The 21,595-nt window shown below is 33.3% G+C and overlaps 3 protein-coding genes and 1 pseudogene across 5 annotated transcripts; all 4 read right to left on the bottom strand.

Moving 5' to 3' along the window:
• Positions 1-141: 141 nt before the first annotated feature.
• Positions 142-6,599, bottom strand: LOC111286448 (cyclin-dependent kinase F-1-like; annotated as a pseudogene). The gene is made up of 3 exons (XR_016343286.1): positions 5,997-6,599; positions 5,266-5,710; positions 142-722 (listed from the first exon to the last, which is right to left on the bottom strand). The product of XR_016343286.1 is annotated as a cyclin-dependent kinase F-1-like (transcript).
• Positions 6,600-7,683: 1,084 nt separating this feature from the next.
• Positions 7,684-10,268, bottom strand: ROP9 (RHO-related protein from plants 9). Its single transcript, XM_022876408.2, has 8 exons — positions 9,956-10,268; positions 9,669-9,756; positions 9,427-9,536; positions 9,083-9,146; positions 8,911-8,975; positions 8,745-8,810; positions 8,515-8,621; positions 7,684-7,996 (listed from the first exon to the last, which is right to left on the bottom strand). The coding sequence occupies exons 1-8, from the start codon at positions 10,052-10,054 to the stop codon at positions 7,966-7,968; spliced, it is 630 nt and encodes a 209-aa protein (XP_022732143.2). The 5' UTR covers positions 10,055-10,268; the 3' UTR covers positions 7,684-7,965.
• Positions 10,269-13,149: 2,881 nt separating this feature from the next.
• Positions 13,150-14,637, bottom strand: LOC111285075 (peroxiredoxin-2). Its single transcript, XM_022874310.2, has 3 exons — positions 14,360-14,637; positions 14,157-14,236; positions 13,150-13,563 (listed from the first exon to the last, which is right to left on the bottom strand). Exons 1-3 carry the CDS (start codon positions 14,512-14,514, stop codon positions 13,310-13,312), a joined length of 489 nt encoding a protein of 162 aa, XP_022730045.2. The 5' UTR covers positions 14,515-14,637; the 3' UTR covers positions 13,150-13,309.
• Positions 14,638-15,873: 1,236 nt separating this feature from the next.
• LOC111285745 (putative E3 ubiquitin-protein ligase LIN-1) lies at positions 15,874-21,576 on the bottom strand. Of its 2 annotated transcripts, XM_022875336.2 has the most exons (14): positions 21,275-21,573; positions 21,087-21,172; positions 19,843-21,003; positions 19,600-19,744; positions 19,167-19,424; positions 18,735-19,041; positions 18,311-18,435; positions 18,098-18,214; positions 17,374-17,505; positions 17,179-17,301; positions 16,916-17,026; positions 16,650-16,796; positions 16,297-16,542; positions 15,874-16,161 (listed from the first exon to the last, which is right to left on the bottom strand). In XM_022875336.2, exons 1-14 carry the CDS (start codon positions 21,509-21,511, stop codon positions 16,144-16,146), a joined length of 3,213 nt encoding a protein of 1,070 aa, XP_022731071.2. In that variant the 5' UTR covers positions 21,512-21,573; the 3' UTR covers positions 15,874-16,143. The 2 variants fall into 2 exon arrangements, with proteins under 2 accessions (XP_022731071.2, XP_089619362.1); XM_089763236.1 differs by lacking the exons at positions 15,874-16,161; positions 16,297-16,542 and having other exon boundaries at positions 16,656-16,796; positions 16,909-17,026; positions 21,275-21,576.
• Between the last annotated feature and the right edge of the window lie 19 nt (positions 21,577-21,595).

Raw genomic sequence — 21,595 nt, 5'->3', positions numbered from 1 at the left:
CTTTTCCTTATGCCTTTCCTCAAATAACTAAAATAAAAAAAGGGATAAAACTTTCGTTTTACCACGTGTATAATATATTTTTGGTTTTTACAATAAAAGGAAAGTTTGACAGATTCATGATTTCTCACCTTGCTAATTTGTGGTTTTAATTATACCTTAAACATAATGGAATAATATAATTTAAGCATTCACCAAACCTAAATACAGACCAAGCTCAAAAGAATTGAATAGAAAAACCACTGCTGGTGGTCCTGAAATTAACAGGGCCAAACTCATCGAAATCAGAGTCAGAACCCATATCATCATAATCATTCCACCCACCAGGTGAAACCTCATCATGGCCCTTCTTTGTGAGAGGTAAATGCACTTCAGAAGCGGGAAGTGGAAGAGGCTCTTCACTAAAATACTTGTCATTGAGAAGTTCCATTGTAGTGGCTCTATTAGCTGGGTCATAACAAACAAGTCTTTTGACAAGAGAGATTTCATCTGGGGACCGGTTGGGTCAACAGGCTTCTAAACCAGTAGGATTTTCTATCTTGGCAAAAGAGATTGTTCTGTAATCAGGAAGTTTAGAACAGCTTGGCGAGACTTATTCAGTCAAGTTTCCTAAAACACTGATGATTCTGCCAAGCTGACCAATGTAAGAAATCCCAGGGAAAAGGGCCTCAAGGGTTCTGAAAAAGTACAACGCAATGGTCACAAATTCACATCCAGTTCATAGTCTATGTTAGAAAAAATAAAAAACAGAAGATATATAATAAAAAAAATAATTTTAAAGCATAAAAAATATTTTTTAAAAAATAATTATATTTTTATGATACAACAAAATCTCAAACTTTTTTATCAGAAGTAGTGAAAATGATTATATTAAAAAAAAATTTTATAATAAATGAATAGACATAAATTTTTATTCAAATAGTTATGACTTTTTGTATAATTATGATCTTTATGAATAATAATATATTTATATTTAAATAGTTATGACTATTTGTCATATGATAATTATTTTTGTTCAAATAAAATTATTTAAAATATGAATATAATTAATATAAATTAATTTTATTCATCAATAATTAAATCTTTTTATTCAATGTGAGATTCATTACATTCTAAATTATTAACAATCCCCTCACTAGTTTGGAATATTTGTGCTTAATTTTTACCTTTCACATAAATAAATATTATAAATACAAGAAGGTATCTCTCAATTTAAACTTTTAATTAACGTATATATATCTTAGAATTCTAACAAATTTGATGGTGTCCGCAGATTAAATATCAACTCCTAGTGTTAGAATTAAACATATAACATATATAATACTTATTATTCTTCTGTTAGGGATTTATAATCATTTTTAGTACTATTATAGCCATGTACTTATCTTATTCATAAATATTTACAAGAGATACCTTAATTTTTCTTGTTAAAGTAGCACTATCTCTATGTTTATATAGGTAAAATTTTCATTATGTCTCCATTGCTTTAGACATTTAAAACTCCAATAAGAGTATAAAAATTTATCATTCTCATGTAATGGATCACACTAGTTTCTAAAATTTGAATGAATTTTACTAGTGTTTAACAGATACATAACAATAATTTATTTTTACTTATTAAACTTTGTAATTAAAGGTTACTAATTCAAAGTTTGGTTCTCATTATTGATGTATAATAGTAAGTGTTTTAAATCCATTCTACTTGTAATACTACTAACCAAATATCTTAAAATTTAATTTTTTTTATGGTAATTACTCTCACTTAAGATTGAATCTCTAATAAAATCACTTTAAATTAATATGTCTAAACTTTTTATTTTGCATATCATTTATATGCTCCAAACATTATTGCCTCATTCTTATCATTATAAAAAATAGATGGTTTTGGTTATGACCACCACTATATATTTATTAATTTCGACTATTCTATTTTCATACTTTTGCACATTTTTAATACAATTATACTTCTAATACAATTAGATAAACTCAATGAATAAACCAAAATATTAGCATTTTTAAGACTTTTAAGGACCTTTTTAGGACTTTACTTTAATAAGTGTTTAAACTTATTAGCTTATATAATTTGCTCATAAAAGTATACTAAAATCTTACAACACTATGTTGATGATTTTTATTTCATTTTATTCTCATCACCCCCACCATATGCAAGTATGCATTCTTTTATTAAAAAATATCTCATTCAATTATCAAAATATCATATATACTTAATCAAGTTATCATTTCATTTATCTTTTCATTATTTTTTGATTTTTTTTTTAGTGGGAGGCCTCCAAATCCACCCTTAGTGAAAGATAATTAGCTAATATCTTAATATTTTAATAAAAGTTTCAAAACTTTTATATTTTAACTCAATATAAGAGTTTGCATTAATAAGCAGATTTCAAATATAATAATGTTTCTATAATTTTTTTTAAGACTTTTATGTCAATTCATAAATATTTATATGAATCTATTTCATCATGGATACTATTAATAATTTTTTATTACAATGAACAAAACCATTTTCATCACCTAAATGGATCAAATAGCATTCTTTTTGCTATTATAAAAGTTTTCAAATTCACAAAATCTTTGAATTACTCATGGCTTTCAAAGTAAATATACTTTGAAATTTTCACGATATAAAATTATAGATGATAAATCATTTATACAATCCATAAAGTAGACCATATACATAACAAAAACTACCATAATGTGATCAAGATTGTGACATCAATTTTGGCTTATGGCTATTCTAAGCCAACCATAATAATCCAACTTATACTACAAAATATGTAGATTTAGCTATTGAAATTATTTCATTTATAATGATTACTTTTAGTAACAACCAACTATCTTAAATGTTATCATGAGTTTTCAATGTATATATTAATTGTCCATTGGCCGATTCCAAGTTCATGATTATTGAAATCTCTAAACTTGATTTCAAAATTTTATGAGAATTATTTCTCTACCATTGTGTAGCCTATATATTTTTGTTATTTATCTCTTTTAATTGATAATAACATTTTTGGATATATAATAAATTCAAACTTTACTCATAGGACCAATATGCTTATAAACAATAAAAGTCTATAGTGTATTTAACTCCAATTTCAAATACTTTCATAATCATTTTGTGACAATATGTTCATATCTAGATCATCATATCAATGTAAGTCATGAAACATGAATCCAAAGAATCATTTTTATAAAATAGTATAAACAATAATTATAATATAAGTTCTACTCATATTTCATGAAAAAATTCATAATGAATTTGCATAAGTTAAATCATTGATTGGCTAACTCTAAAGCTTACAGCTTTTACAAACCAATATTATTATCTAAACCCATATGTTAATATGGTATATAATGAACTACATCCTTGCCATTGTCATGAAACTATTGAAAACCTCGAAAACTTGTTCACTTTTCATTTTAATAGCTTGCAAAACGTCATTTTTCTAAGTATAAGAAGTAAAAATACATTTATTGTCTTTAACCAATAACGTATTAATTAGATGATGGCATTTTATCTTCATAGTCCATATATTTCTTATATATATAAGAAAGAAAATTCTATCACATTTAGTTCATTTTCGTAATATATGATAATTGTACCAATGTTTTTCATGCCATCACAAAATAAAATTAAACATATGCATGTATTGGTGCTTTTGGAACATTGAATCTGTATGTTCTTTTCTAATTTATAAAATGCCTAATTAGATATCGATGAGCATCCTTCAAAATGCTAGTAACTGACAAATGCTTCAATATTTTTAATAGCATGCCTTTTCGTTTAATCAATATCCCATATACGAAAAACAACAATGCTTTTTTTTTTTTATAACCATTGATTAACTCTTTGACAATTTTTTTATGATTTTCACTTTGTGAGTATTCACAGTAAAATTTTATTTTGTAAAATCACTTTTAGTGTAATACACCCAGCAGGCAAAATACATGTCACACTATTCATGTTTATGATAATAATCACTATTTAGTTTATTATCCATCAATTAATCCATGAAACACTATATCTTAATAATAATTATTTCACATATATCAATTTAATTTAAAATTATTTTCATGAAAATTAAATACTAGTCAAATTTTGAACCAACAATAAATTTTAAATATATATATCGACATTTGATTTATAAACGACCAACAAATATATAATCATACAAATAGCTTAACTCGACTTATTATTTCAATTTTGGTGCCATGATTTAATAATAAAACTAATATTGTAGCCAAATCTTATTATTTTGTATATAGTTTCTACTTGCATCTAATTTCTCATGGTAAATTTCTTTATCCATTTATGATTGTTTTCATAAAAATTATGAGACAATTTTTCTGTTGTATATATAATCAAGACATGACAATTAAACAATCGATCATTCCATTAAAACTTAATGTAATTCGTTATTTGATAACAAGTGATAATTATTTTGATCGTAAATCAATTCATATCTTTCTCTTTTATGTTTTTAGGCTATTTTCCATCATAGTATTTATAAGTATTGATTTTTTAAATAAATATAATACAATTCATTAAACTCAATTGTGGAGTCAATTTCAATATATACATAAACTTATACAATGTAATCAATATTTTGCACATTGTGTTTTGACTTTACACATTAATGAAATAAATTGTTAATGTGTTATCTCATTTAGTCAATATCTTTACTAGCAGTTATGTAAAAAATAAAATACATACATTTAATGAAAATTTTTATGAAATTTAATATTTTGATCCATAGAAACATTAATCCTTTAACATCTTGAACATTCTCTAATATTGATCTCCAAATCATATCAATTTCTTTTTCTTGTATCTTTCTCATGCAAAATATAAATTTATCATAATTACCTTTAAATTGTTAAAAAAAATAAATAAGAGAAGATAAATAATAAAAAAAATTTCGCTTTAAGATGTAAGAAACATTTTTTTAAAAGCAATTATGCTTTTACGATATAATAAGCTTCAAACTCTCTAATCAAAAGTAAATAAAAATGATTATACTAAAAGATTTAGTTATAATGAATGAACAGATATAAATTTATATTCAGATGATTATGACTTTTTGTATAATTATGATTTTTATGAATAATAATCTATTTATATTCAAATAATTGTGATTATTTGTCATATGATAATTATTTCTGTTCAAATATAATTATTTAAAAAATATATAAAATTAATACAATAATTAATCATCAATAATTAAATTTTCTATCTAACGTGCACACATTTCAAACTGTCAACAGTACGTAGATCCATGGAGTAGTTCAGGGGCTCTGAACCAGCGAGTGCCAACACACGATGTGAGAGCACCATGTCTGTCATCCCCACCCTCTTCAGCCTCGTATGAGTAAGACTCTTGAGAGGATCATCTTCTATGTCACTTATGGTACCTGCTGCAAGCCAATATGTGTCTCTGTCATTAATATTTGTTTCTTTGTCAGTTTCATCCATGGCATGTCGTTTGGCCTTGAGCTCAACTAACTCCCTAAAATATTCTTCTCTACTCATATCTTCCTCTACTTGGTTGTTATATCCTCTATTGGGTAAGCTGCCTGCTTCATGGACAGCATCTAATGGTGGAGAAATGTTTTCCTGGTATCCTATGTTCTGCTCAAACGGCTGTTGGTTATCATTGTCAGCAACAAATCCAGGCCCCATGAATATCCTTGCCTGAAAACAGAGCCAAACAGACATATGACACATGGAAGATGATAAGTAGAACAAATTTACACAGTTCTTTTGTAGACTATAATTCTACTTTACATTCTTGAGAAACATTCTAATCACATGCAAACAAGAATATTTACCAGGGCAGTAATGCATATGCAAACAAGTTATTGTCTTGAACAATTGAAAATTCCAGGTTCATACACCTGCCGAGAGTGCCATTAAATTAAAGCAAGCTCAAAATCCAAACATTCCCAGACTAAAGATAAGAAAATCGAATAAAAATTACCTGGCCAAAATCAGCTAACTTAAGAACCCGATCATCAGAAACCAACAAATTCCCAGGCTTTAAATCCCGATGAACGATCATATTCCGATGACAGGCGTCAACCCCACATAAAATCTGAAGCATCCATCTTTTAACTTCTCCGAGTCGGACCCCACCTTCCTTCCTTTTGGCTTCGTGAATAACCACCGCTAAATCGGTCCTCAAGAACTCCAAGACGAGCACGGCGTCCTCGTATTCCCGCGAAAAGTACTCGTGCAAGACGACGATGTTGGGGCAGTTTTGGAGCATTTGCAAGGCCTTGATTTCTCGGAACGCCGATTGATAGTCGTGGACTTCCTTGAGGGCAACTATGAGGTTGTCGGAGAGTCGACGCGCCTTGCAGACGTCCGAGTAGGCGCCAGAGCCAACGCGCTCCAGGATCTGGCAATTGGCGACGATATCGGGTCGGGTGTGAATGCTCCAGCTCTTCGGTGATGGATGCTCCATTTTGTTTTATTGTCTTCGTTGCGTTTAGAAGAATCAATATGACGAGGATGAGGAGTTAGAGTAAACGGCATCGTTTTGAGAAATGGGTCACTTACTAATTAATCGGTAGGGCTTGCATCTTTTATTGGGCCCGACATCAAAGCCCAAGAGATACAAAACAAGGAGAAAACAATGAGGGGCGGGAGTGATTCAAGTAATTTACTGAAAAATGAAATGAACTACTCGGCTGAGCTCCAGTCGTCAAAATCATCAGCCTTTCTTTTATTTTTTGGCCAGTAAAATCATCAGACTTCAGCACATGGATTTCTGGGTCTGGTTTTTTGGTTTCTTAACTTTCTTTTTAAATTTGTTTTTGAGAAACTTTATCCGGTGCGGTGGTCGTTAGTCACGCTGGTTAATATGATGTTGAAAGAAAGAAAATTGTAATAAATGCATTATTTTTTCTTGAATTTAATAAAAATAATGTATTGAATTAAATTTTTTAAAATAATAATTTAACTATCTTTTTTTTATCCTGATTTTATAATTTTCTTAAAAATGTGAAGGGAGGGTAAGGTTTCCTACATGTATTTATTCTGCCTATCTACTTCCTCCAGTTGGCCAGTTGTTATTTATTATGATTTTCAGTCCTTGTCCAGAAATCCCATGGTTCCGTCCGTACTTGTTCACGCTTGTATCACTAGGGAGACAAATTGAACTTCAAAATTTGGCATTCTTAATGAAATGAAGATGGGAGATGATCAGACAAAACTCCCAAAAGTGTCCAGGGACAGTGAAATGGAGAGTGGTAATCACTTGGAACAATCGAAACCTGATTTTGTTATTAAAAGTTACTTATTGCTTGTCTAATATCAGGATTTCTTTTAGATTATAATGTCACCGAATTAACTATTTTACAAAATTTACTCTTCTAGTGATTCCAACAACAATCTGAGATAAAGTTGATGCACCATAACCTTTTTCCTTCTTTCTCTTTTCCTCTTCTTCACATGGGGTAATGCAACTTGAAATAATACCTATTTTTCAGGGTATATAAGAAAACCCAGTTCAAGTAATAGTTTTCATCACAAACAAGAAGATGATGAACCATGACAATTGACAAGACAGCCCCAATATTGACACAAACAGCAAGGAACCATGAGAGTAACTCAACAAATAGGGAACATGAGATATTCTAAGTAAAGGGTCAAAAAATGAGAGGTGGACAAGGACTTTAACAACATATTTTTAATTCATACTTCATAGCGAGTTATATTTCTGCAGAAACCACAAAAATACAGTTTAGAGAGTAATACTGATAATACATGAGAGAATGAACAATTCCCTCTGTCCCTCTTCCAGTCAGTTTCTTGGTCCACTACATGCCATTGAGTCCCCAAAAACATTAAAGCATATTATGAAATTTCCTGTCAGGAAGCAGTAATTGTCAAACACCAAAATGATCTTCATCAAGAACTAGCAATCCCCAACCACTATCTCCTAATTACGCATCACATCCTCCACAGACCAAACTCCTGCAATGGTTAAGTTGAAAGATAGCAAATAATTAGTAATATTTGTAGACAAGGTAGTGAAACATTTGTTAACTGGTGTTAGATTCCACATCAGTGAAGTTGAAAGATCATGGTGAGATCAGGTCTCTTCACCAATAGTTACTTTGTTTTCTGCTTGGATTGCTATCAAATTGACAGAAGCTTCTAGGGGATGCCTTAGATGAGTCTAATCGTGTAAAGTGATCTGAATTCATAGGAAACTTTTACTAGATCTGATCCTATAAGAAAAGGACATCAGATAAGGTGTTTCATTCAAAGCCTTTCCCAAACAGTTCATTTATGCTCTCTACAGGACTTATCCTCTCCACAACCATCAGGATTCTGTAACCTTAACTGAATTTATTTATTATAATGGTACAAGACAACTCAATCATGTGCCCTATGTCTATAAGAGAACACTAACATACTAAGTTTTTTAAATGAGAGGATTATGTCTTAAGCAACCATAAGTATCAAAAGAGAAGAAATGGTATACTTACGCAATTGAGCAGCCAGACCTTCGGTGCCTTTTCTTCCTTACCACCTCCTTCCTCCTTGGGGGTTGAAGAACAACCTTGATTGCCGTATCAAAAACAGATTTGACATTCTGAACAGTCAACAGAGATGAAGTTGTATTCATTAAAACATTTACAAAACAATACAGAAACGAGAAATGCTGGAGATGGAAAAGACAACAGTACAAGCCTTAATACAGCGACATCGAATTCACCTGCTGAGTCTTGGAGCTGCATTCAATATATGCTGCTGCACCAATTTGTTTCCTCAGTTCCTCTCCCTGTGTAAGCATGATCTGAGTGAGCTACTTCCTTCATGCCAAAGGGCAAATAACGTCCACAAATAAATTTACAATTAAGTTAAACTTAAGAAAAGGATACCTGAGCAGATGTTATAATATTCGACCCCATTTGATCAGCAAGATATGCTCTATCCTCCCGAAGATCTGATTTATATAGAAACAACATAATCCGATGCTATTCATGAACTCCCTCCGTATAAAAAAACTTATGTGCATCATTATATGACAAAATTCTCAAAATAGATGCCTACCTAGCTTTGTCCCAACCAGAACAATTGGAACATTTGGGGCAAATCTACGCAACTCTGGCATCCACTGTTAACAGATTAAATGGATAGTTTAGGATATTGGATATGACAAACTAAAAACAGCTCGTGACTTGATGCTGTTAATCCAATTTTCAGTCACCGAGATAACAGTAAAAATCTTTTGTTCTAAGAAAGAGTATAAAAAGCCAACAATCATTTGACTTTAATTTGAATTGAAAAAAATCCACTTTTTTCAAACAAGATCTAAAAGTACCATAACAAAAAATACTTTTTTTAGAACAGAAGAGAAGTTAAAAGTAGAAAACATTGGCATCGAAAAATAGTACCTTCTTGAGAACATTTTCGTAGCTTGCTCTGCTAATTAGCGAGAAAGCTAAGACAAATATGTCTGCACCTCGGTAACTCAGTGGCCTTAACCTGCTATAATCCTCCTGACCTTTAAATCAGATAAAAAGAAAAGGAAAATCAATTAGAAATGAAGCATCAAGCAAAACCCACCAAATCTTCGACCAATGATAGCAAGCAGCAAAGAAGAACTAAAGTTCACATAGCAAGAAAACCTAAATACCTGCAGTATCCCATAAACCCACGTTAACAATGCTCCCATCCACAACCACATTAGCACTGAAATTGTCAAACACTGTTGGTATATAATCCTGACACCAATAAAAGCAAAAAACAAAAAAAAAAAAAACTGAGATTACTTAAATTGCACAGGTAAGGAAACACTATCCAGTGCTGCAAGACAAAGCCTTAATGGTGAAATGACTTCAAAGTACATAAAAACAACGAAAACAAATAAAAAAAAAGAGTGAAGGAAGTATTTTCAGGAGGTGGGTACTATGAAAAACTTACAGTTGGGAACTTGTTGCTAGTGTAACAAATAAGCATACAGGTTTTTCCAACAGCTCCATCTCCAACTGTAACACATTTGATGAACTTTGTAGCACTCATGATCTCTTAAACTTCCAACTTGTACAGAAATAGCAGTAGTTCTTTAGCTACAGCACTAATGTATATGTTAAAACTATTTGAAAAGTTGAGGTAAAGTAAGCAAGGTTCTTCAGAGTAAAAGAGTAAAAAGTTAAACAAGAGAAAGAAGAGAAAAGTGTTTTCTTTAGGTGAGTTGAAGAGTGAGAAGATGATATATTATAGATGCTGTAGTTTCAAGAGAACAAGAAAAAAAACAAAGCTTATGAGAGAAGTAATCATCTGTAGTCAAAGGGTGTTGCTGCCTTTATCGTCCCTCTCAATAGATTTCAAAAATCCAACAGAAAAATTTTTTGAATTGCAGAAAAAATGGGCCCCTCTCTCAAACGGGCACCTATAGCTATGGCCTTTCTTCATTGTTGTTGGTTTCCAGCTTGTGATTTTTCACATTATTTATTACTGCTAAGGTTGGTATGATTAAACAAATAAACCTCCAATGAATTTATACAATTGTTAAAACACTGGCTCATTGAAGATTGATTTGAGTACGGACCTAGAAAAGAATGTTATGAACAAATTTTAAAATATTTATCCAAGTTCCAATCTCCCAATTCAAGTAAATAACTTGAATAAACTCGATAGCTCAATATTAATTTCATTCAATTTTGATTTAAAGACCAAAAACCTCAGTAAATTACTATATTAATTGTAGTTCTACAGAATAATGGCCAAAAGGTGATCGAAAGGACCTAAAAAGAAATTATATGGGGCAACATCATTTTCTTAAGGCCCAGAACAAAGATGCAACAATCCATTACTAAATGCCTTTTCTGTACCTGTGCTCCAAAAAAAAAAAAAAAAAGAACACAGTAACAGTAAAGAAATGGTTTCTTTAATAGTTCCCAATTTTAAATAGTTTTTTGAAATGAAAGGGACCGTTAGATTTCATTCAATTTAGTACACTAACATATATTATGTCCTCTTGTCTTTTGTCCTTATTCATCATACACATGCAAGCCATTGCAAAAGACAAAATACATTAGCCATATTTTTTCTCTGCTTGGCCCAAATCTCTTTTTTTTTTTTTAGGTGTTTTTTACTCAAGTCTGTAACAAATAAACGAGGGTACAAAAAATTGTATTTTTTCTTCATTGGTCATCAGTTTTCTACTTTTCTTGAAAAGAACGACCAGTTTTGGCTTTTGGGGGACTGTGAAATTGTGTTTCGTGTATTAATGTTTGATGGCAGGGTTAGTTGGGTTTGTTGGCATTAATTGCTTAGCAGGCTGATTTGGTTGCTCTTCTCTGCATTGAAGAGTTCGGTTTAGTCACTCACCTACCTTTGAATTGCCACAACTTGGATTGAAAGAAAAAGAGTTAAACCCAAACCTGAAAAAGAACATTATGTGTTCTAATACAAGGAATTCAACTTAAGTTCAGTAATAATTGGTGTGGAAGGACTATCCTCTCTGTTGCTTTACAGAGGATAAAGCAAAATTTGGGGCAATCTGGAGCATAGAAAAGATCTAGCTGTCTTAAACCAAACTTACACTAGATCTTGACAAACCATCACTTAAAATAGTGACAGTGTCCAGATTAACTGAAGGGACAAGGTCTCCCTTGATTTGGGGATGTTTGACGAGTATATGCAAATTCACTACTTCATTTCACTTGCATTTGTTTTGTTTTGATAAATGCTTCTACATAAATTTTAGTAGTAACTCTTTTTCTCCTTAACATATTCTATTTCAGTTAAGCAGCCCTTCCCCTCCCCCACTTCGGGGGAAGTGGGGCACAATGTGGAGTGAAAATGTTACTGTTGAGCGTCAATCCAAAAATGGACACTGCTGGAGTAAAAAATTTACTTTTATCATCACTCATAACGATTCAGGGGCCTCACGTCCAAAGAATTAGATTTGTCACAGATTGCCTCGGAATGCTGATATTTCATTTTCCTCACTCTTCTTTGGCTAAACTCAAAATAATGTAATCTATGATACCTATCTTTATACTTTATTTCAAAGTCTAGTTTATATTTTGTGTTTCAATCGCTCACCTATTCCATATTTTATAATAATGTGATATTAAAAAAGAAAAAAAAAAAAACATTTCACTTCTATGGAATTGAAAGAGTCAAAACACAGACAAACAAAATTGGAAGTTCATGCTTTGGGGATTGAATCTGATACTCTGGAATTCCAGAAGGTTAACCTTATCTCATGTGTGGTCACAATAGATAGACCATGTAAACAAGCAAATATTTTAGAAGTATTTTTTATCAATCAAACGTATGAAATTTGTTAAAAATATTGCTACAATTTGTTGAAAGCAAGGCCTAGACATGTCCATGGATTTGGCAGGTCAAGTCGGGGCCCAAGATACTATTTAATTAATAAAAATGGTTTTTATTTAATTTTAATTCCTTCATTTAATTAAATATATTAAACTATAAATATCAAAAAAATATTTTAATATTTTAACAACAGTATCGAAACTATTCAAGTTTGACCGGACTAAACTAGGTCCTAAATTGGGTTTTCAAAGAATCAACCAAACCCAATCCAATCCATATATGCCTCCAAGTCTCGCAGCATTTCTAAAGGCCATTGAAGAGCCCAAAAAAATTGATGTGGAAGTCTTCCTTGCATCGTGAAACTTGAAGATGCTGATGATGCAAACAAGTGCTGAATGAACTTCCGAGATGGTAACAAAGCATTGGAGAGGTTAGTCAGCAAGGGATAGAGCCCGACAGCAAACAAATCACGATAAGTTCAGTCCGTCATCAGGCTTATATTTAGATGAACAGTTTTTGGAGAAGAATAGTTATGCATCAAACAAATAATCATTCCCTTCGTTTCTACTTTCTAATTCTACCTAGCACGTCCTTTTAGCATGGAAGAGGCCCTCATAAAATCTTGAATGTACCATTGGTCGAACTGCCCTCACACTCTCTGGACGGATGCACTTATGCGGAATGCAACTGAGAGACCATACAAGAGAGAATCATCAAATAGTTTTGAATATATATTATAGCTTCCAATTGATCATAGTTTTTGCAAGAGCATTTCCTCTAACCATGCCAATCATGGCATTCTCATCATGTCAAACAAACGAAAGAAATTGAAGAAAGGTATTTATTACCATAACCATCAAGTACTACATAAAACGATCCGTATTCATAGCCACTAGCCAGTATAAAAACCAAATGATAGCTTAACAAGATGACTAGGAATTATAGGGCCAAGAAGAGACACCTCCGTGGACAAAGCAACTCTATTCTCTAAAGAGCTTTAACAATGTCATCAGCACTGGAGACGGTAAACTCTCCTCCAGATTCAACATTTGCAGCCTTCACCTTGAGGTCCTCGACCAAGAGAGCAAACCTCCTGGAACGAGTGCCAAGCCCTTTCTCACTAAGGTCAAGCTCAAGACCAAGAGCATGGGTGTATGTTGCTGAACCATCGGCCAGAAACTTGACATCTTTGTTCTCGGGGTATGTTTTGGCCCATGCCTTCATCACAAAGGGGTCATTCACTGCAAAAAAACCAATTCATGACCAAAGTCAAATTACAGGACTTTCACAAATGCTACAAAGCCAGAGCTAAGTCCCCTTACCTTTCAAACATGAGAAAATTGAATTCCTGTCAACAGTCTAAAGCCAAATCTGGTAATCAAGTATCAAAAACATAGGATGTGCATTCTATTTATTGTAATTTCTGTTTTCAAGAAACTATATAGACATTTCACTATAAGATTTTCATTGAAAAACATTTCATAAGGCAAAAGAGAAAACAGTCTGGTTATAAGATTATTTACTTTTTGATTCCTGGAATGTAATTATAAAGCAAAAATAGTAAAACTAAGAAAATTATATTAATTGAGAAAAAAAAAGCAAATAAATAAGTAAAATAAAACTACAAATCCTGCAATTTATTATATAGGAAAAACTATATATTTACTTTTTTTAAAAATACAAACTCAATTTCACTTTTACTTCAAGAACACAATTTCCATTTTTAACCAAGAAATGAAGATTTTATCACAGCAATGACTTCAGCATTCTATAACAATACATTTCTTAAATACATGATAAAAAAATGACTAACTCATGAAAAATGAAAAATTACCACTGATGCAAATAATCTCATCAACACCCTTGGATTTAAGCTCCCCTGCTTTCTCGATGAACCCAGGCACATGTTTCAAGCTGCGTTTACACCAAATCAAAGCCCTCTATTAAAATATCAGCTAAAAAAATACTAAAACATAATCGGCCCCGTTGAGCGGCAACGAATGGTTAAAACATGAGAGGAAGGAGAGAATTGTTTACCTGCAAGTGGGGGTAAAGGCACCGGGAACGCCAAAAAGAATGACTTTTTTCCCGGCAGCGAGGGAGTGTATAGATACTTGCTGGAGGTTATCCTCAGCGTCGAAGTAGGAGAGAGAACCGTCCGGGAGCGCGTCACCGACAGCAATCGGGGCCATTGGATAAAAATCGACGGTGATGATATTAGTGCTGTGTTAGAGACACTTGATCGGACAGTGATAAATGAGGGCGGAGGAAATGAACGGTAATAAGCGAGGAAAGGGGAGGGCATTTATAGGGTTTTAGCTTTAGGGCGTTTAAAAAAAAAAAAGGAGAGAGAGAAACTCTTAGCTGGATTTTAATTACATTTGCAATCCGCAAATCAAAATTATGGGAGATAAAATACGTGCGTAGACCCCGCATCCAAATTTTCCAATGATATTTCGCCACGTATTGAGAATTCTCCAAGTTTACCGAAATAACCTTTAAGTAACGGATGACTTTGGCTTGTCTGTGAACCGTTATGCTGATGCTGCTGAGTGTTTCCCGTTTCTGAGGTCAGCTTCAACACCACTCAAATGGTATAGCAGCATTTCCTTATTTTTAGGGTCGCCTTCTTTTGAGTGGGTGAATTAATAGACCTCTCAAATATATTAAAAAAAGGTTACTTTATATTCTTGATTTTTTTTTTTTTGGCGATTGCATGAATATTCTCTTTCAATAAATTTTTTTTATTCAAAATGTTTGAATACTAAGTTAACAATGACATATACATGAAAGGAAATGCTAACAAATAAGATAAAGCTTATAAAAAAATTTTATAATTAATATATATTTCTGCTTTTGAAATTGAGAAGAATCATAATACTTTAAATAAGAAAATGTTTCCTAAAAGAATATTTTAATTGTCCTTAATTTAACCTGTTAACTGCAAAATGCATTGGTAGACAAAAGTCTTGACTGTTGTCATGTTTAGATGCTAACCCAATTATTCCATTGACAGTGGTTGAAACTGCGACTTGAAAATCAAAATCTCGATGTTTTAAATGGTTGATATTACGCTTGAATTCAGTTAAAAGAGAACCAAAAGAAAGAAATAGATATAGAGTTAAAACCGGAATGGAGAGATTACACTTCCCATTTGGAAATACCATATGGCCAAAAGAAAAAGACAATTTTTTTTTTTTTTAAGAAAAAAATTCATTGTCCGTCCATTTAATATATAAAAAGTAATTATGCAGTCATGACAAACTATAATTAAACAATAAAAATTATTTTTAGCCATTTGAATTTTTATATGAATGGTACCATCATGAAATTAATGATTTTACAATCAAATAAGAACATAAAAAGTTATGAGAATTTTAGGGTTTGTGCTCTGGCATTTTTTAAAAAATTTTAGAATCTCTTGAGTCTTGGACTAAGTGATATATAACATCCTCCTCTCCTCTATTTGCCAAATGCCATTTTCTGAAATGTCAGAATTTCCTCCAATAATGCTAAGGGTTCGGATAAATGTATATTAATGTTCATCTATATATACAATTCTAAACAATTATTAATTGTTTCCAAAACTTACAATTCAGTTTGGTGCAAAGTCAATTCATAGAATGACAACTAACAATTTAGGTTGAGCTGAATTTTGTACAACTTTCACTGGTTTTTTTTTTCTTCTTCCAGGGTTTCCAATGATGGTTATTTGAATGGTGCAAAGCATATGTCAAATTAGTAAACAAGTCTATTAATTCGTAGGCAATGTGTTCTCTTCCCCATAGTTTACAGCATCCTTTCTCCACGTTTTCAAGCGTTTAACTCAATCCCCATGCCTGCAGAAGAAATAAGCTTTGACAGTTAACTATCACATCAAATAATTCAGCTTTAGTGAATGTTTGAAGGTTGAAGCATACATCAAATATTGAAGACAAAGAGGGAAGTAAGATTTGTTTTTGTTTTTTTTTTACCTGAATTCTGCCATCAGAAGTTCCGATAACTAAAACTTCTTCATTAGCATCCAGAGTCATGCAAGCAATTTTACCATTAGTTCCTGTTTGCAGTGTTTCAATTCTAGTTTGTTTTTTCTGATCCCAAACTTCCACAATTCCTCCTTTGCATCCCAAGTATATCAGCTCTGAGCTTATTGCCATGGACCTCACTTCTGAAGTAGTTGGCAACGATCCTACCATATTATAATTTGTAGCGCTCCAAATCTTTCCAGGAAAAATAAAAGAAGATCAAAAGAAAGTATAAGTCATTGCTTGTCACCACAATGCAGAAAAGGCAAAGAAGGAAGGGATAGCAAAAAAGAGAAAGGAACCTTCACAGCTACTCCATCCAAGGCAGTGCTGGCTGAATATACGTGTCCGTTGTGAACCTGGAGTGCATGGACAGGATGTGCTTTGCCTAGTAATTTTCTAGAACCAGTTTGAATGGTACTGAGTGTTCCTGACGCCAAATCAAGTTCCTGAAAATCAAACTTCTTTGATTAGGATTTCAATAATGACTGAGAAGAAATGAAAAACAATGTGTCCAGAGAGATTAGGTACAATGATGCTTTTAATTTTGTGAAAGAAAACCTGATACCTGGATACCGTTATCATGGCATCCACAATATAATCTTCCATGTACAAGAGCCAAGCACTTGATGTGTTTATTTTGATTCAATAGTTTTGATTGTCCATTCCATGCATGAACCTGCAAGGGGTAGGGATAAAAAGGTTAAATTCAGTTACACATTAAAGTTCTCCCTTCAGATGCAGATAGCTAAGAGAATAAGGACACTCCTTGTAGAATTAAGCATGAAATGAAAACCCAGCACAAAGAGGAAGAGTGAAATGATCTGATACCTTGACCCCAGCTCCTTGGGGAATGAAGCATGAAATGCTATTGGCAACAACCAAGTTGTGAACCTGATCCTTCATATCATGTACTTCTACACAATGTATTAGTTCATTGCCAATGGACCAGATCTGCTCATTGCAACAAAATGCATCAGTGTGCCATTGAGGCGGATGTAATCTGGAAGAGGCAAAAGAGCATACCCTTGCTGTTTTATCAAGTGAACCACTGTATAATCTCTCTCCAGATTGTAGAATATACAAGCTTGTAACTGCCTTGCTATGTTCTTGAATTTCTTGGACAAGATGAAGAGTGCTGCCTTTACTGGTCCAGACCTTCAAATTTGAACAGAACAGTCAAACTCAAGTATCATAACTTTCTATCAAGCACGGTTTCATAAAATAAAGTTTTTAGTTCAAAAATAGTCTTAATGTGTTCATCTTAAGTGGTTTACTCAAGACTTTATTCTACTGTCAGGTGAGGTAATCATCTGGATCAGTGCTAAACTTGTATCATCAATTAAGGGCTGTATTTTCTCCAGAAATAAACTCCACGTATATGGAGTGGCCAAAAAAATTCAACATAGGAGAAGTGGCCTAAGGAACCTATTGAATCCTACCGCTTATTCATTGAAAGCTCACATAGATAATGGTTTAACCATTTTCTGGCATATGTCTGTACCACCATTTAAAACATAAGGAGTAGAACTTCATCAATGCAAAAAACTGAAAGTTGTCTTCATACAAAAGGATGCAAATGCAATTTCTTCTTTTAATATATTTGCAGGATCTGATTTATTTGTATATAATTGAATATCCATACACATACTTGCATACAACAAAGTTATAAACAGTTGTGCAATGAAGTTAGTATAATTATTAAACAATACGTGGAGTTCTGAAATATAACATCAGAGCAGAGCGTTACCTTTATAATTCCATCTGAATGGCCTGAAAAGAATTTGTCTTTGAAACTAACAATTGACAATACGTCTCCATTTCCACTGGAGTCTACTTGAAATAATTCTTTGTGATTCCATAAGTCCTACAGCACAACAGAAATAGACAAGTTTGCTTATATACTTCATTCTTCACTTTTTTTTTTCCTGGAATTATTAATTCAGAAGTTTATCAAACATACAGCACTGGAATCTTGTCCTTCAGAGAGAAGTTTCATAATTTCAAATGCCAGTGGGGAGGATTTCCTAAGCTCTCTTAGAACTTTCAAAATGTCCTTCGAATAGGAAGTCAGATCACGCAGTCCTTCTGAAATTCAGATAACTTTGCATAGTTAGCCAACTTCAGAGCTAAATTAGCTGATCTGAGCAATGAGCTGGTGATTAATTTCCCTTTACAGAAAATTCACTATAATATCTTATTGCTTAATCCACCATATGCTATGAAAAAGAAGTCATGATTCTTATCCTGATGGCACATAAAAACGACCAAAAGATGAAAAGAAAGGAAATGAGGATTTCAAGCTCGAAGGGTTACTTGAGAGCATTTTACTGCAACTTTTAAACAAGTATGAATCTATCATTTTTACTTCAAAAATTAAAATCTACCTTGGTCATGAATGAAGCTTTTGAGAGCCAACAAGGAAAGAGTTCGGTCGTCAATGTCCTTTGCAGACTTGAATATTGATATAAAGTGCTTGAGTAGGCAGACACGGGCTGCTCCTCTTATTCCTGTGTCTGGAATAACACTGAGCATGTATACTAGCCATGTTGCTGCTACAAAGGACGCCGAACATAACTCTGCAGATCTGCTCTTCAGCCCTTCTGCCAGAGCTTCAAAAACCAGACCGAATTCATGACTTACTAAAACAAATGCCGTTCTTCTTTCCCAAGCATCAGCTGCCTTCTCTTCGTCCTGTTGATTCAATTGTTAATTGAAGTGACAAAAGAAAAATGAAAAGCATGTAATAGATGCAATACACTAAACTAGCAAAAAATGGTGAACAACATAAAGTTTTCACTATTTTTGAAATGACTCACGGATATATCTTCCAAGTCTCCGGGATTCTTGTGTAGCTGCTCCATCCGCATGAGCTTTCTGTAATTTTTCTCGAGTCCGGCACGTTTTAGAAGAAAAGGTCGTGTAAGGGGCTTCCCAGAGCCAGTGAACCTTCCCTGCAGTGATACAATTGTCTCTGCAGCTGCAATTTGAGCAGCAGGGAATTCTGAATTTCTGAGGCATGAAACAAGGGTATCTATTGCCTCTTCACGGTATATACTCATTTTTCTTGGCTCAGCCTAGAAAGCAAGAAATCAATTATTAGTTTAATGCTACCATCTTAAGAGATGTAACCATCTAAGCAATTATGAAAGATTGTTGAAGTTAATTACTGTATGAAATAGACAAATCATAAAGCCTATAGATACAGATTTCTTATATGTTAAATTCTGGAGGGAGATATTAGGACCAAACCAGAAGATCAATTTGGAGCAAGAGACCAGCTACAATAGGACATTGGTCTAGGAGTGCGGTCTGTAAATAAACTAGGAGAGTGTGCATTGTACTAAAAGCGCCTTCATCCCTGATAATGTTGAGAATTTGCTCATTGAATGTCCTCCTGGAGAAGACAAATTCATTCATGCAGGCATTAGCTCAAGATTCATCGGCAAGAAAGGTGATAATAATGTATATTGACTAACACAAAGATAAATGTACCTCTTTAATTTGACTAACTCAGACAAAAAGCAAACTATCTCAAATCGTTCTTCATTGCTTGCGCCCATGAAGCTTTCTAAAACTGGAGCCAACTGAGCTTTATCGGCTATGATGCTTCTGCATTTACCATCTTCTTGTATGCATCTTCTTAAGATACCAACTGCTGCAATCCTTTCAACTGCCCATTCAGCTCCTGAGCTGACAACAATACTTTCTATCACTTTTGAAGAAAAAATCGTACTGATAATTGAAGATGCAACATCCTCTTCATTACTTTGAAGAATTTGTCGCAATAAGAGAACAGAAGCTGTTTTTGGCTTCAAACACATTTTAACCAACTCGTCGTCTTTCTCCTTTATAACTGCTAGGAGGGATTCCACAATATCCATCTTCACTAGGCCAGTGATTGAAGGTCGTAACAGATATATTAACACAACTGCCTCCACCAACCCTTCCTTAAATAGAGCCACAATACGTTCTACGTCAGAGTCAACTCGGGTAAGTGTATGGATCACAGCTTCATCTCTTGACCCCAGTTCACACAGGAGAAAAAGGGCTGCTTTCAGCACCGGGAGGTCGACAGAATTGAAAAGGATCTCCACAAACCCATTGATTACCGGAGGTTTTGAGAGCATATTTAGGATATCAGGTTCTATATTCATTTCTTGCCAAAACCTCTCTATTTGGAGAACAGCCCTTTCTGTATCCTTCAGACTTTCAGACATACATAGATTGGTAATCGCTTGGCGCAACTCATTGATAGTTCTATCCATGGTGGCTTGACTTATGACACTAGTAGGAGAAGTTGCAGGAACTACTGACTTGATCATTGGCTTAGTTTCTGCATCTTGATGATTCTCAGACTGATGTGGGACTGGACCTGGATTCTTTTCTAGCCAGCTTGCGATCAGCCTCTTAAGTACATAATTTGTTTTAGGCAGCTGAGTGCTATGTAGATTCTGGCGGGTAATTGGACATGTTGAGTTTCCTCGATCCAGCCATTCTTGGATTGCTCTACGCTCATATGTCTGACCTGTCTCAAGGGTGACAGGATCATCAAATAAATTGCTTGTGATGGGGCATACAAAATCCTTAGGGGGATGTGTATGTTTCCCACTGCCGGGGGGGTTACCATTATCTGCCATTAGATAACGAGGAGAGCTGATAGATAGCAAGAAGAATCCAAATATCAGAAAGTGAAGTAGACAATGTAAAGATGATTGCTAATTTTCTGTATTACATACTGGCTGGAATCAGCTAAGACAGGTTGCCTCTGTTCTTGTGTTAGGCTCTTTCCGTATTCCAACAATGCAATTTCTTTGTTGTTTTCCTACAAGACACAAACGTAATATTTCAAAACTAAAATAAATGCATAGTTGGATCAGTCAGGGCCTCAGGGGTTGAGATTTCGTTACTTGTTTGTATCGATTACCTCAATCTCAGCTTCGGATTCCGAGGAACAAGAATTGGCTGAATTGTTCTTGGAAACAGACTCCAGTTCTGAATCAGAATTTAAATAGGAAGATGTTGTCAATGTCCTAGAATTTTGTTTTCTCAGGATATCTAGAGAGACTCTCTGAGGATAAAATGGTGGAGACTTGGATTTGCAGCTGCTGCTGCTGCTATAAAATTCAACTGACCTTTCTCCTTCACCCCATATTGGCTGCATGAATTGAAGGATAAGTCATTGAACTTGAGCAACAAACTGGACTAAGCTAATAATTTTGAAACTGAATTCAGAGAACTACGCTTT

This window comes from Durio zibethinus, chromosome 6 (genome assembly GCF_047325235.1).
Source record: "Durio zibethinus cultivar Kanyao isolate XHJ-2024 chromosome 6, ASM4732523v1, whole genome shotgun sequence".
In the NCBI taxonomy this organism is placed as follows: Eukaryota; Viridiplantae; Streptophyta; class Magnoliopsida; order Malvales; family Malvaceae; genus Durio; species Durio zibethinus.
Note: the sequence above shows the minus strand (reverse complement) of the source record. Positions and strands in the feature narration are given on the sequence as shown.